Source organism: Poecilia formosa, unplaced genomic scaffold, assembly GCF_000485575.1.
Source record: "Poecilia formosa unplaced genomic scaffold, Poecilia_formosa-5.1.2 Scaffold15, whole genome shotgun sequence".
NCBI classification, from domain to species: Eukaryota; Metazoa; Chordata; class Actinopteri; order Cyprinodontiformes; family Poeciliidae; genus Poecilia; species Poecilia formosa.
In genome coordinates this window covers 3,648,313-3,662,541 of record NW_006799954.1, presented here as the reverse complement: position 1 = coordinate 3,662,541, position 14,229 = coordinate 3,648,313, and the positions used below count along the sequence as shown (strand labels likewise).

Genomic DNA, 14,229 nt, shown 5'->3' with positions numbered 1-14,229 from the left:
TGGTCTGATCTGCAGTGAGCGCAGACTGAGAGGAGGGTGGGCCACTCAGACTGTCCCCCTGTCACTGATTCACAGATAAGCACAATAACCGCTTTCTGTTTCATATTCTGGGTCCCTGAAGCCGTCTACTTTACCGGTGGTGAGTTGATCGCGTCGTTTTAGTGAACCACTTTATTTACACAGTGGGTGATTAACGGTGCCCGATGGTTTTCTTATGGTGCGGAGAGCTGGGTTTAATCTGCTGCACCTTGTCGCTCCGGTAAGAATAGACACGGAAGTGACAGCTGCGCAATGAGGTGGAAAGAATCAGTTCAGCTGACGATTTTAGCTGTAAAATCAAAGCAGCTTTCATCTTTAATTGTGAGAATCTTTTGTGTAACATGCAGGCCGCTTACAGACAGGCCTGTATGTTCCTGCTGAACAGGTGCTGCAGAACAGTTCTGGTTCAAGCTGCAGGCCTCACTTAACGTGACTTTTTACAGCAGCTGAAAGAAAGAATCCACTGAGGATTTCATAAAGTGTTTAACATATTATATGGGCAGCATTATCAGTCACCTGACAGGGAGGTGGTTTGTTGTTTTCAGAATGTTGTTTAGGGTTAAAGTCCTGTGGATGATACCATCAGGATTGTTACTGCAGGGATCAGGTTTTTTTTTGTCCTTCCCCCATTATTGAAGAAAAACCAGACCCATTCAGAGCTCTGGTGTGATTTTGACAGAGGGGCATTCCTGCAGAGTCTCCACAGGCGTGAGGGGCCTCCGTTTGGGGACTGGCCTCTTTTAACAATGCCCCCCTCTCCCCTGCTTTTTTATTTTTTTATTTTATCACAAGCATGGCTTCTTTTGGCTCCTAACACATCCTTCACTTCAGTCATTTTTTTTCTTCTTCCTGGGCCTTGCTGAACTATTCATAACACCTGAACATTTTCACATTTGGCACAGTCATAAAACTTAATGTACTGTACTTAGATTTTATGTAGGAGTGAAGCATTATGGGGTGGAAGTAAAATAAAGCACGGCGTCCAAAAGTGTTACATGTATTTTAATGCAATCTCAAATGTTTTGGAGCCTCTACTTGTTTTCTGTGTTTAGCTCCTTTTCCCAGTCAACTCTGAAAGAAACCATCCCCACAGCATGGTGCTGCCACCACCATGTTTTATGACAGGGATGTTGTTTTCAGGCTGATGTGCAGTATTATTAGCTTACTGCCAAAGAGCCAAAAATTCTAGTTTTTGTCTTGTCTGAACAGAGCTACATCTTCCACTTTCATTTAAACATTATATTATTTTTTGGTTGGTTTATCACTTAAAATCTCAATAAAATTCACCTTTTGTCAGTGATTTGCTGTGAATACTTGCGTAAAGAACCTCCCAACAGGTATTTTTTGCACAAACTCTGCTCATTAGGATTCATGTCAGGTAGAGCAGAGATACGCTATAGTTCAAGTTTTCCCAGAAAGCAGCACAGCCGAATCGTTGTATTGATTATGTTAGGTTTTTGTAACTTGTGGGGAAACTTTAGTGTGAAAGAAGATCTTTAAAGTTAAAATATTTTTGGTCATTTGATTAATTTCCAGCTCTAAATCAATGCATAACCATTTCTCTCTGTTCCCTTCCTCTCCACAGTCCCTTTTAGCCTGTCCATAAAGAAAAGGTATCATATATACACGTCTTTTAGTATTTTTATTTTTACTTTGGGCTTTGGTGTGATTAAATTGTATTTAATAAGTGCATGCTTTTTGCTTGCTAATTATCCTCTGCTGGCTTCTACTTTTTATTGATTTCTAACTAATGCTTCCATGTCAGTTTTCTTTCTCTTGATACATGGCTATATCTTAGCCACGTTTCAACTTAAAATGAAAGGTACTGTTACAAAAAGGTCTGAGTCTAATTACTGGAATCATTAGGTTTTTCTGAAAGCTAAATGCTCACAGCTACGAACATTTGCGCTTTACTTGCAACTTTTTGTGATAGAATAACACAAAGTAGTGCACATTCACAAAGTGAACAGCTTTCAGTAATTTCCACTTACAAAAGTGCAGTGTGTGTTTATATTGAGCCTTCTGAATCGGTACTCTGTAGACCCACCTTTTGTTGCAATGACAGCTGCAAGTCTTTTAGGTTCAGCTTCTGGCGGCTTTGCACTTCTAGAGATGGAAATGCTTCCCTGTTCATCTTTGCCAAATTGTTCAAGCTCAGCCAAATTCGACTTATGGCATCTGTGAATGTCAATTTTTAACCATGAATTCTTAATTGGATTTTGATTTAATGGTCCGGACTTTGACCAAACCATTCAAACACGCAGGTATGCTTTGATCTAAACCGCCTCTGTAGTTCTGGCTGTAGGTTTATCATTTTTTTTGCTTAAAGAGGTTCCTTTCCAGTATGTTTACTGTGACTAAATTACACTCATGTGAAACTGTACTGGTTTTGTGACTTCAGAAGGCTTAGTTCCACTGGATTTTATTCATGGGTATCAGAGCCAAATGGGGCTGAATACACTCAAAAAACACTTAAAAAAATTTTTTTTCAGCTTTTTTCACTTTCAAATTTGACAGGAAGAAAGAGTAGGTGCATACATTTGTGCAGGATTACTATTGTGAAATCTCAAGCTGTGGAAGGTTTTTTTTGTGTGTGTGTGTGTGTGTGTGTGTGCAACTCAAAGCTACAGTCCAGGGGTTTTGCAACTTCAGTCCTTGATTGTCCTTTGGATGCAAAAGTTGCAGGACAGTGACTCAAACAAATGGTTAATGATCAGGCATTTGCAAAACTTCCTGATATGCCAAAGATGTATTTCAGCCTTTTGATTCATGAGCGTTGGAGAGGGATGCATCCAAAAGCTGCGGGACAGTGACACTCGTGGACTGGAGTTGCAAACCCACGCTTTAATCATTAATAAGTAAATGTGGAGAAGAAAAAAATCTAAGTGCTACAGCTTCTTTCAGATGCTTTTGCTATAAGCAGATTTTTGGATTTTCTTTTTCTAACCAGACTTATGCCACTGGATGAAGTGTTGTAACATTCAGACAAGAGCGTGTCACTGTTAAACTTGCTTCTATTTATAAATTGCACCCGCCTACGCGCTCCATATTTCTGTCCTGCACCCAGTATGTATCCGGTTGGTGGGATATCTGCAAGCATATACGCCAACAGGCTCCGGTCAGAGGGCATGGGTTCCAATGAGCAGGCCGTGCACTTTGCCAGCCAGGACTATGAGGCTCTGAAGCAGGAGTGTGTGGAGGCGGGCTGCCTGTTTGAGGACCCCTGCTTCCCCGCTGAGCCCCCATCTCTGGGCTTCAAAGAGCTTGCACCCTATTCATCTAAAACCAGAGATGTGGAGTGGATGAGACCCACGGTAAGAAAATATCAAGGGAAAATCTATGCTTTCCTGCTAGTTGGTATGATGACAGTGAGTGGAAAATAAACTGATATCACAGTATCTACAACTGTCAAACAGAAAATTAGCCAATAATTTTATCTATAATATAATCCAGGGGTGTCAAAATCCCTTTCATTTTGGGCCATATGAAGATCATAAATGTTTAACTAAGGGCCATTTGTGGCTGAATGCATTAATAAAACTATATATTAAACTGTTAAAATATTATAGCTTTCTCTGTATTCAATGAGTACCTCTTAAAATTAAATAACATTGAACATCAATTTGACACTGTACAAATAAAAAACGATTTGATTTGACTGATAAAATAATATTTAAGCACGCCACTATTATCTCGAGGTTCTATTTATGAGGCTCTGTGTCTTGAGGGCCACATAAATAGCTATGATGGGCCGGATCAGGCCCGCGGTCCTTGTGTTTGACACATGAGACATAATCTATTATATAAATCCATTCTAAAATGAGTTTGCAGTTCTAAACATCTTTTTGCTCATTACGTTTACTGCTTATTTACTGCTTCTTTTAATAATGAAAAAAGTCTTAACAGGCTGGTGAATATGTCAGGCTATCTACTCTGGCTGCCAGCCTGCACTCCACTGCTTAAGAGGCTGCTTAAGTTGAAAATTGTGGTTTTAAAACAGTGATGAATGGGTCCATTATAGTTTACACACCGTGTCTATCATTGCTTTTTTTTTTTTGTAATTAGAAATTTGCCAAATTTATTTTTCTGGTAAGTGACGAAAGGAAGTTTTGTAGTCTTCTTTCAGCCAGGGGAATGGCAGTGTGCCGCAACACTTACAGAGTGTCAATAATCACTCTGTTAAGCCAGAGGAATTTTAAAATAATTATAAAAATAACTAATTCAGTTAGTAGGAAGAAGCTACATTAATTGAAAAAGTATATCTTAAAAAACAAAATAACATAATAATTTAAAATAAAATATCTTTTTAATGTCTTCTTGTTACTGGTAAACAGTGCAGCCTGGGTAATAATTTCTACTTTTCCTCATTCCAGACCAGAGTTAGATCAGATTGATTCTTGTTTTGAATGCTTGTCATGTAATAATTCATGGACAGGAATTTGATTTTGACTGTTGCATGTAAGCAGGCATATCATGTCTCACTTTACATGTTGCAAACCTGGACAGAATCAGACTTGTAGGGACAGGCGCTTTGCCGACCTCTGCAGCTGTCGGCATCTCGGACCTCTCCCCTCTCTGACATTTGTTTACAGCTCCTCGATATTTACAGAGTTAAACCTCATGGGAGGGTGGCAGCCAGGAAAAGAGGTGATTTCTTTGAAAGAGTTTGATTGTCCTGACTCATTTCTGTTGTCTTTGTAGGAACTGACAGGGGACCCCCAGTTTATTGTGGGCGGAGCCACCAGAACGGACATCTGTCAGGGTGCTCTTGGTGAGTTATGAATTTGTTGTGAAAATAAGTTCAAAGAACATATTCTGATGTGAGGTTCTGGCCTCTGATTTTCCCTTCCAGGCGACTGCTGGCTCTTGGCGGCCATTGCCTCTCTGACCCTGAATGAGAGGCTCCTTCATCGGGTTGTTCCACACGGCCAGTCCTTCCAAGATGACTACGCTGGAATCTTCCACTTTCAGGTTCTTTACTTACAATTTTCCACCCTTCCTTTATTTTTTTTTCTTTATTCCTATTCACGCCGACTCGACAGATGGATCTCTTTTTTTTTACTGCACTGCTTTGCATTGCAGTTCTGGCAGTTCGGCGAGTGGGTAGACGTTGTGATTGACGATCGATTGCCTGTCAAAGACGGAGAGCTCATGTTTGTCCATTCAGCTGAGGGCAATGAATTTTGGAGTGCACTCCTAGAGAAAGCTTATGCCAAGTAGGTTTTAAAAATTGCTTGCATTAGTTTGTTCAGAGGGATATTCTGAAGTGTTGCTGCTAAAAGCAATTAGTCTGAAGGGTTTTTCTATTTACCATCAGGCTAAATGGCTCTTATGAGGCTCTCTCTGGAGGAAGCACCACCGAGGGCTTTGAGGATTTCACAGGGGGGGTGTCTGAGATGTACGAGCTGCGTAAGGCTCCCAAAGATCTCTACAGGATAATCAGTAAAGCCTTGGAAAGGGGCTCCCTGCTGGGCTGCTCTATTGACGTAAGTGTCGTTTGTGCCTATTCATCTGGAACGGCAATTTAATTCTGCATTATAAATGTCTGCTCACATGTTGAAACAGATAACCAGTGCCTTTGACATGGAGGCTGTGACCTTCAAGAAGCTTGTGAAGGGCCACGCCTACTCCGTCACCGCATTGAAGGAGGTCTGTCTCTCTGCAACTCGGTCAGCACAAAGCATTAAAGTTGTGGTTTGACATTTCCTCACCGCTTTGCTGTGTGACAGGTCGATTACGCTGGCAACGCGGTGCGCCTTATCCGAATACGTAACCCCTGGGGCCAGGTGGAGTGGACTGGAGCCTGGAGTGACAAGTGAGTGTGGTCAAACTTACAGGTGCATATCAAGATGGGAATTTATTTCTGTACTTGAATTCAAAAAGTGAAAGCTGTATATCATGTAGATTCATTAAGCACACAGGGCGTATTTCGAGATGTGTGTTTTCCTTCTGCTGAACTTTCTATTCACATATTTGGAGACTGCACCCTGTGAATACCCATCTATCTTGATTAACAGTTATCACTTATCGTCCTTGTAGAGGATATCGCTGATTGTCTGGTGGACATCTGTTACTATAGCATAATAGGCCATAAAATCACACTCTTCTACAGATTTTTCTTAGTTGTAATGCAATATTATAATTTTCTGAGAAACTGAATTTCAGGTTTTCATGAGCAATAAGTCATAATCATCTAAGTTTAACAGTTGTAAAAGTTGAAATATGCCACTCTTTGCAGTAAATCTAATTATGAGTTTCACATTTAGAATTGAACTTCTGAAACCAGGTACGTCAGTGATGTTCAGATTTATTGAGATGTACCTTTAAATTTTGTGAACATTTAGCTTTGGAGGGTTGTTTCTTATGTCATGTCTGCCATTCATAGTTCCAGTGAATGGGATGAAATCGACCCATCTGAAAGGGAAGACCTGCATCTTAGCATGGAAGATGGAGAGTTTTGGTAAGATTTGCATCTTCACATACAACAAGAAGTTAAAAGGATTAATATACGTTTCTGTTTGGCAAACTGCTTGGTTTCATACAACTCCCTCCAGTGTCTCCTCTCATAAAGGTTTATAAAAAGCCTTAAAAGTTATTTCATGTTGCAATACTTTTTCTGGCACTGCAAAAGTCAGAAAAATAAAATCCTATTAATTTTGTACATATATTGAGAGGAGAAAAGTGGCCACCAGTCACAGTGAGAGAAGACAGTTTTTCCTGTCCTGCTCTGGTTTTCTCTTAGTTTGCTGAAGCCCACTGGTTAAGTACAATGGAGAACCTATGATGCTGTGGGCCCTGGATAATCTTGCTGGGCTGCATGTTATCAAGAACTCTTTAAAATATCAGGGCATTTGAGTAAAATCTCTAGGACTTCAAATTGAATAATGGCTTAGCTCCAGAGTACATTAAATCCAGTGCTGGAAACCCACTGTCCTGCAATTTTTAGGTGCATCCCTGCTCCAACACACTCCAGTAGCCAAACATTCCTCTTTCTGTATGATAGAAACTTGTGAAAACTTGTGAAAAGATTTTGCTTCTCTGTTGTCAAAAAATAGGTTCACATAGTTGTAACGGGACAAGGCAAAGAAGTGTGGCACTGGTGATTAACTTATTTTTACTTTTTTTTTATATATGATTATTTCTTAATGTGATTCAAACTAAACTAATCTAATCTAACTTTTATTGAAATTATTTGCACAGTGCAACAATGTTTCTGTTGTTGTTGTTGTTGTTGTTGTTGTTTTTTTCATTCAGGATGTCCTTCAGTGATTTTTTGAGGCAGTTTTCCCGGCTGGAAATCTGCAACTTGACTGCAGACGTCCTGAGTGAGGACAGCCTCAGTCACTGGAACACCATGAAGTTCTACGGCACATGGAGGAGAGGCAGCACCGCCGGGGGCTGCAGGAACCATCCCAGTGAGTCAGCAGCAAAAATCCAAAAAACACGTAGCAGAATATTAACATCAGGGTTCCTTCACAGTCATGAAGAGGCTGGTATCTGGTGTCATTTTCCTGATCCTGAAGGAAAAAAGAAAATTTAGTATGACCAAATTTTCCCAGACTTTTCCTTCAGTCTTCAATTTTTCTGAGGGACAAATGTCTACTGGTGCTTAATAAATGCAATGATTTCACATTAATATCTTTGAAATGTACATTTCTTATCTTTGATTTGCCCCATCACTTTCTGACTTTTCATTTATTGACTAAATGTGTACAAATCACAATCAAAAAAGTGCCATTTTACTACCTCTGTAGTCTCTGAACAACTTTAAAAATGTGTTGATATAGGTTTATAAATCACTGAATGGGCATGAGCCAAAATTCTTGTCACGTATAACCCAGGATGAGCCTTTAAAGTCTTCACACACTGCTTTCCCAGAACTGGAATCAAGCAAGATGTGGAAGCATTTAGTTTTGCTCCTAAACTCTGGAACAAACTCCCTGAAAACCTGGCATATCCAGAGAAACTGTTGGTTCTTTTACATCAGGACCAATAAAAACATTTAGTTTACTGAAGCTTTTGATCAAAAAGTCCCAATAATGAACTGCTTGCCCAATCAGTGAAGACGGGCAATTAATCTGTTTTGAATTTGTAATTAGGAGTTGTTCCTATTGATGCTGTTATGAGTTTGACATGTTGATCTTTTTAAGCAAAGCTTTAAGGTTTTTTGTTCTGTTTTTAGTGTTTTCATTTGATGTGAAATGAAATCACTTTTGATTGTCTTGTGCTTGGTGCTAAAATACAGATGATCAGGTTCTACATATTCTATTCAGGTTGAACAGAACCTGTAGTTCTTAGACTGTGTCTAAAAGTCCTAATAAATTAATAACAAAAATGTTTTTATTATTAAAAACAGCTTGGAATTCTGGAGGGAAATTTGTACTAACAAAGACACAAAATTAACAAACCTTCTCTTTAAAGAGTCTGCTTAGTCCAAGAGTTATAGAGTTTAAAATAGGGCCAATGTAAGTAGTTCCAGATGGAATAAAAGTAGTTGCTGTATATCACACTCTGAAAACCACAGGCCAGTGTCAGCATTGTGTTGTTTCAGTAACACTGAAAACGAATAATAATAAGAGATGCTCACTGTTCAAACTCCAGATTTCCATAAGAATTTTTTTTTTATAAATATGTAAAAGTGACTATGTGTAGAAACTCTACAATATGTGTAATTTTTAACAAAACTGGCTTGACATAAATGCTCCATGTCTGTAGACACATTTTGGATAAATCCTCAGTATAAGATCACGTTGCTGGAGGAGGATGATGACCCAGAGGATGATGAAGTGGCGTGCAGTTTCCTTGTAGCCCTCATGCAGAAGGACCGGCGCAGATACCGACGCCATGGTCAGGACATGCACACCATCGGCTTTGCTGTCTATGAGGTGAGAGCCATGATGGAGTGCATGGATCCCCCTCTGTTCTCCTCCTGTAGTTTATTAAAAATGCCTGCTGCCTCATGCCACCCATTAACAATCTTCCCTTCTGTTCCTTTTGCAGATTCCAGAGGAGGTAGGTGCAGGATCCCTTATGGAGAACCTTCTTACTTGGTACTCATTTAGCGATTTTCAAAATATGTCTTCACATATGCAAGATGAAGAGTTTCTTTGAAAGGTCTGTGCTGGGATTACGTACATGAAACACCACAACAACAGCAAAAACATTTTGCGTTCATTTACAAGAGCTCCTTAAACTGCAACCAAACTACTCACTAAAGCAACTAAAATCTTTTAAACACACCTGGCTGTAATCGGTGCATTGTTTTAAATTAATCGACATGGGAATATGAAAATCCATGTAAAGTCATTTGTCTCCTGCTGTCCTCAGCACAGAGGGTGCCAGAATGTGCACTTGAAGAAAAATTTCTTCTTGAGTAATTCATCGTGCGCTCGATCCGAGACCTTCATCAACCTCCGTGAGGTGAGCACTCGGCTGCGGCTGCCGCCCGGGGAGTACCTCATCGTGCCCTCCACCTTCGAGCCTGGCAAAGAGGCCGACTTCGTTCTCAGGGTTTTCACCGAAAAGCAATCAGAGACAGAGTGTGTCTTTTTTTTTATCTATTCATTTATTTATTTTTTACATTTTCATCATTAGCAGAAAGTGGGAAGGGAAATCTCATATTTATTTTTTTGTTGCAGGGAATTGGATGATGAAATATCTGCTGATTTTGGAGATGAGGTGTGCATCAAGGATGAATAGCTCAAACATTTTCTCTTTGGAACTAATTGTTTGAAGTATATAGATCTCTGACTTTTATGTTTACCTTTCGTCTTGCAGGAGGAAATAACAGAAGATGATATTGATGATTCGTTTAAGTCCATGTTTGCCCAACTAGCAGGAGAGGTAACCTGAAATTTAACAGAATGGTGTTGATGATTGTCTTGTTTTTCATTAATCTCAGGTGTAGAACCTTATTAAACAAAAAGCAGGATTTTAATGCAGTTTAAAAAAGAGCATGGCTCTGGTACTGCTATTTTTTTTTCTTTCTTTGTGGTTATACAGGACATGGAAATCTCTATTCGTGAGCTCAGGACAATTCTCAACAGAGTGGTCGCCCGACGTGAGTAGTTTTCTGTTTAACCTCGGAGTAATTTTAATGTTCCTGTGGACCCTCATCAGTTTGTGTATAGCTTGTGCACCATTTTCCAGACTGCTTACAAACTGCAGGGTCCCCTATGGTTTATCAATAAAAATCACAATTTTGCTGTTTCAGACAAAGATCTAAAGACTGATGGCTTCAGCATAGAGTCATGCAGAACTATGGTCAACCTGATGGATGTATCCTTATAACCCTATTGCACAAAAATAAACTAGTTAACTCCAGTTCTGCTGGTTATATTTTTGGAAAATGCATGCATTTGCCAGCATGATAAATTGCCTCGATGTATCATTTGCTGCCTTAACACATACTTTGCCAGAAAGATGGCAGCGCTCGCCTGGGACTGGTAGAATTTCAGATCCTGTGGAACAAAATCCGAAAGTGGCTGGTGAGAATGAGAGAAATGGGGGTGTACTCTTAATCCCTGTGTTTTTATTCACATTTTTGCCTCTTTATTTCCCAGGTCACTTTCAGAGAGTTTGATCTTGACAAGTCAGGAGCCATGAGCTCATATGAGATGCGACTCGCTGTGGAAGCAGCAGGTCTAACGTCCACAGCTTTCTTGTTGACATTAATACTATCAAGAAACATAATGATTTCATATTTTAAACCTGTACCCTTTCTCTGCGCAGGCTTTAAACTGAATAATCGGTTGCACCAGATTCTGGTGGCGCGGTATGCAGAGAATGAACTGATTGACTTTGATAACTTCATCTGCTGCTTGGTCAAACTTGAAGCCATGTTCAGTGAGTAATTCTGCACTAAATATATCCAAACTTGAAATACCTCAGAGTTTTGCTCAATTGATTCATCTCAATATCAGGACTGTGGCACAACTTAACCTACTAAAAACTTCCAATTTAACAGGATCTTTCCAGCAGCTGGACAAGGAGGGATCAGGAGTTGCTGAGATAAATCTCACAGAGGTGAGTGATGTTGTAAAAAAAATATATATATATATATTTAAGACTTTAGTTGCATCTAACTTTTGTTTCTGATTCCTTTTTCAGTGGCTTTATCTGACCATGTGTGGATGAGAAGCCCTATAGTTTCAAGAGAAGCTGCAAAAATATAGTGCCTGCTGTTCTGAGGACCCCTCAGGCTGTGAAACACCCCACCTCAGTGCAAACACAACCTAACATAGAAGCTTTATAGGAAGGTGCAGGTGCACTAAAGCCACATGTGTCCTAGGTATATGTTTGAAGATATGCAATACCGCAGCAAAAAAAAAAAAAAGTCATGTAAATCAGTCATCTCCAGTCCTAGAAAATAGCAGCATGTGCCTTTGCATGATGCACCAGCTGGAATATGCACCATAATTTGATATTTTTATTTACTAAGTTTATTTTAATATTACTGTCAAGTTATGTCCTAATTTTATGTCATTTATTGCTTACTAAAAGCTGCCCCATCATATTTTTCCTGTCAATATAATCATTTTTAGTTTTTTTTTAATCAAAAATAATCACCTCAGAATTCCATCAGTAGCTCCTAACTCCCACCTCCAGGTGGCAGTAGAGTCCTAGTTAGTGCCGACTTTTCACTTTTATGTTAAGATAGTTCAGTATTTAAGTTGAAGAAACTTGTTTTGCACTGAAATTCCTGCTGAAGGAAGCCACCAGTGATGTCGTCTCACACTAAATCATATTTACTGTATGTGACATTAAACTAACATAATTTTTATGCAAGGGTTGCCTTGTTAACAGCAATTTTATGTGCTATTTTATGTCATGTTTTGTGAATGTATGTTGTGCCTTCAATAAATATTTACCCCAAAATGGTATTATAATCTGTGCTCTGACCCACTAAACTGCAGAGCAGCAGATGATCCTATGATATAAGTAAAGGTCATATTTGCTGTAAACATGAGGCCTCAGTAAAATGTCAAATATGTAAAATAACACTTTGGCATTTGATGGGTGGCAACAAAATACTATGCAGAAAACTGCAAACTGACCATTTTTCATTTTATTGAAAACTCAAGAGCTAAATGTTCATATATATCCGACATGATGAAATTAGACAAACGTGTTTGCAATTGCCAGAACTTTAGAGTAATCGCCTTCCATTTGACGTAGGCTTGTTGGTATAGGGACCTTAATCCTTGTTCCAGTAGGGTTGCCATTGTCCTCAATCAGAACAACATTGTTCGAATCAAAGCGTGGAGTCATGCGGTCCCCAGGCATTTTGTGTCCAACGATGAGCGCTTTCTTCTTCTGCCCTTTAATGGCCAGCAGCACTTTGTCGCCGACTTTCCCAATGCCATTCTTAGTGTAGACATGGATCACTCTCGGTGGGCGGTGATGTGGCGTATTTCCGAGAGAGCTGTTGTCTACCACGCGTACTCTCGTCATTTTCTGAATTGCAGGCGTAGCAACTGAGACACTGGAAAGATAAAAATTAAGTCAGTAATTCTAAACTAAGCAACCTTTTGAAAGTACTTCATACTAATTATTATAATGGGTCCCACTCATTTTCGGTTTTGATTTGAAAATGGAAAAAAAGCAAGCAGCAAAAATTATTGCTGTACAGTATTCCTTATGCAGCTTAAACCTTTGCAAGCTAAAACTACAACATAATTGGGATTTTAAGTAATAGACTAACACCAAGCAGTGCATAATGATGAACCTGAACAAAATACATCTTCTCCAAAATTATTTACAAATTAAATTCATCTGAAAAGATTGGCATGGGTATAAATTCAACCTCTTTACTCTGATTTCCACGAAGAACATCCAGTGAATCTAGAGGTCACCTCATCAAAAGAAATCAGACTCCACCTCTGTGTCATTAAATCTCAGTATAAATACATTTGTTCTGTGAAGGCCTTGCAGTTATTTTAGAGAACAAATAGCATCATAAAGATCAAAACACAAAGCTTTTATAGAGTGAGGAGAAGATTAAAGCAGAATTATGTTCTATAACATTTACCAAGCTTTGAAAATCTCTGTGAACACTGTTGAGTACATTATCTGAAAATGGAAAGAGTAACTAAAAGCTTTTTAATGAGAGTAGTTGCCACCAAGGCCACATGAACTATGAGCCTGCACCTCACAAATGTTCTCTTATGAAAGTGTCAGATAAAAAGAAGTTGCTGTAAGAAAGCCTGAAAATGTGTCCGTCACCAAAACAAATCAAGAAGGACATCAATCAATGCCTTGCAACAAGGTGGTAGCTGCGTAATGCTGAAGGGATGCCAAAAATGCAGCTAACCATTTAGTTGTAACATGTAAAAAAAAAAAAGTTCAAGAAGTTGCATTAGCATTGCAAGGCTCTGTAAATTTCACCTAAAGTGTATTTTTATGAAAAAGAATACCAAAACCAAAGACCCTAAAATGTGCTTACAATATACTTACTGCACCTTTCAAAAACGACGTACATAAAACATTTTTTCCCCAAAAAAGATATTCTTACCTAAAATTTCTTTGAAGTATTGTTGACGACGTCTGAACGAGCACCACAGGAAGTTGTTGTAAAAGCCGGAGGAAAGTCATGATTACAACTAATCTTCTGCGGCCTGTGGAAAACATGCGAACGGTTAGCAGCTAATGCGCTAATGCTAGCGGTGTCAAACTTCAAGTGGGAAGGTAATAAGATTTAAATATGCTAAATACTTCTCAGTTTGATCATATTTGGGACAAAAAGAATATAATTAAATTGTCACATTCATCAGATTGAGTGTAAGAGCGTACATTTAACAAAATAAGGTAACCCTTGTTTTCTGCTCCATACCAATTTGACATTGGTACGTCATCTGGAAGCGACTAATAAATGTAGCTAGCGAGTTAACAAAATGCTACAAAGTACAAACAAATATTACTCACCGTAATATGAACTTGTAGTAGTATCCTAATCATAAATGTTGCCAGATTGTGCGCGGAAAAAGGCCAGAAGAAAATGGGGAAAAATAGCCACAAGCGTCTGTTGCTGTTGCTATGTCACAGACATGCGCAACAGTGTGTAAAGAAATACAATAAACTAGATGTTACTCATCCAGCCCCAAGGAGGACTACAGAGGTCTATGGGTTTAAGACTAAGACGCATGCGCAATCTACATCTCACATGTCTGGGGCTATCTCTAAACTTGGTGT

At 39.1% G+C, this 14,229-nt stretch overlaps 2 protein-coding genes across 5 annotated transcripts; one reads left to right on the top strand and one right to left on the bottom strand.

Annotated features, from left to right (window-relative positions):
* On the top strand, positions 1-11,916 carry LOC103134144 (calpain-1 catalytic subunit-like). 3 transcript variants are annotated; one of them, XM_007546279.2, is made up of 23 exons: positions 1-139; positions 1,625-1,652; positions 3,107-3,353; positions 4,741-4,810; positions 4,892-5,010; positions 5,122-5,255; positions 5,357-5,525; positions 5,605-5,688; positions 5,769-5,854; positions 6,425-6,499; positions 7,294-7,454; positions 8,755-8,924; positions 9,040-9,051; positions 9,367-9,578; positions 9,678-9,717; positions 9,817-9,882; positions 10,042-10,099; positions 10,253-10,317; positions 10,458-10,526; positions 10,602-10,680; positions 10,771-10,884; positions 11,006-11,064; positions 11,149-11,916. In XM_007546279.2, exons 3-23 carry the CDS (start codon positions 3,108-3,110, stop codon positions 11,173-11,175), a joined length of 2,115 nt encoding a protein of 704 aa, XP_007546341.1. In that variant the 5' UTR covers positions 1-139; positions 1,625-1,652; position 3,107; the 3' UTR covers positions 11,176-11,916. The 3 variants fall into 3 exon arrangements, with proteins under 3 accessions (XP_007546341.1, XP_016524024.1, XP_016524023.1); XM_016668538.1 differs by lacking the exon at positions 1,625-1,652; XM_016668537.1 differs by lacking the exons at positions 1-139; positions 1,625-1,652 and having other exon boundaries at positions 1,659-3,353.
* A 168-nt stretch (positions 11,917-12,084) lies between these two features.
* Positions 12,085-14,094, bottom strand: mrpl14 (mitochondrial ribosomal protein L14). 2 transcript variants are annotated; one of them, XM_016668540.1, is made up of 3 exons: positions 13,831-13,931; positions 13,553-13,655; positions 12,085-12,523 (listed from the first exon to the last, which is right to left on the bottom strand). In XM_016668540.1, the coding sequence occupies exons 2-3, from the start codon at positions 13,630-13,632 to the stop codon at positions 12,157-12,159; spliced, it is 447 nt and encodes a 148-aa protein (XP_016524026.1). In that variant the 5' UTR covers positions 13,633-13,655; positions 13,831-13,931; the 3' UTR covers positions 12,085-12,156. The 2 variants fall into 2 exon arrangements, with proteins under 2 accessions (XP_016524026.1, XP_007546336.1); XM_007546274.2 differs by lacking the exon at positions 13,831-13,931 and adding an exon at positions 13,963-14,094 and having other exon boundaries at positions 12,089-12,523.
* Between the last annotated feature and the right edge of the window lie 135 nt (positions 14,095-14,229).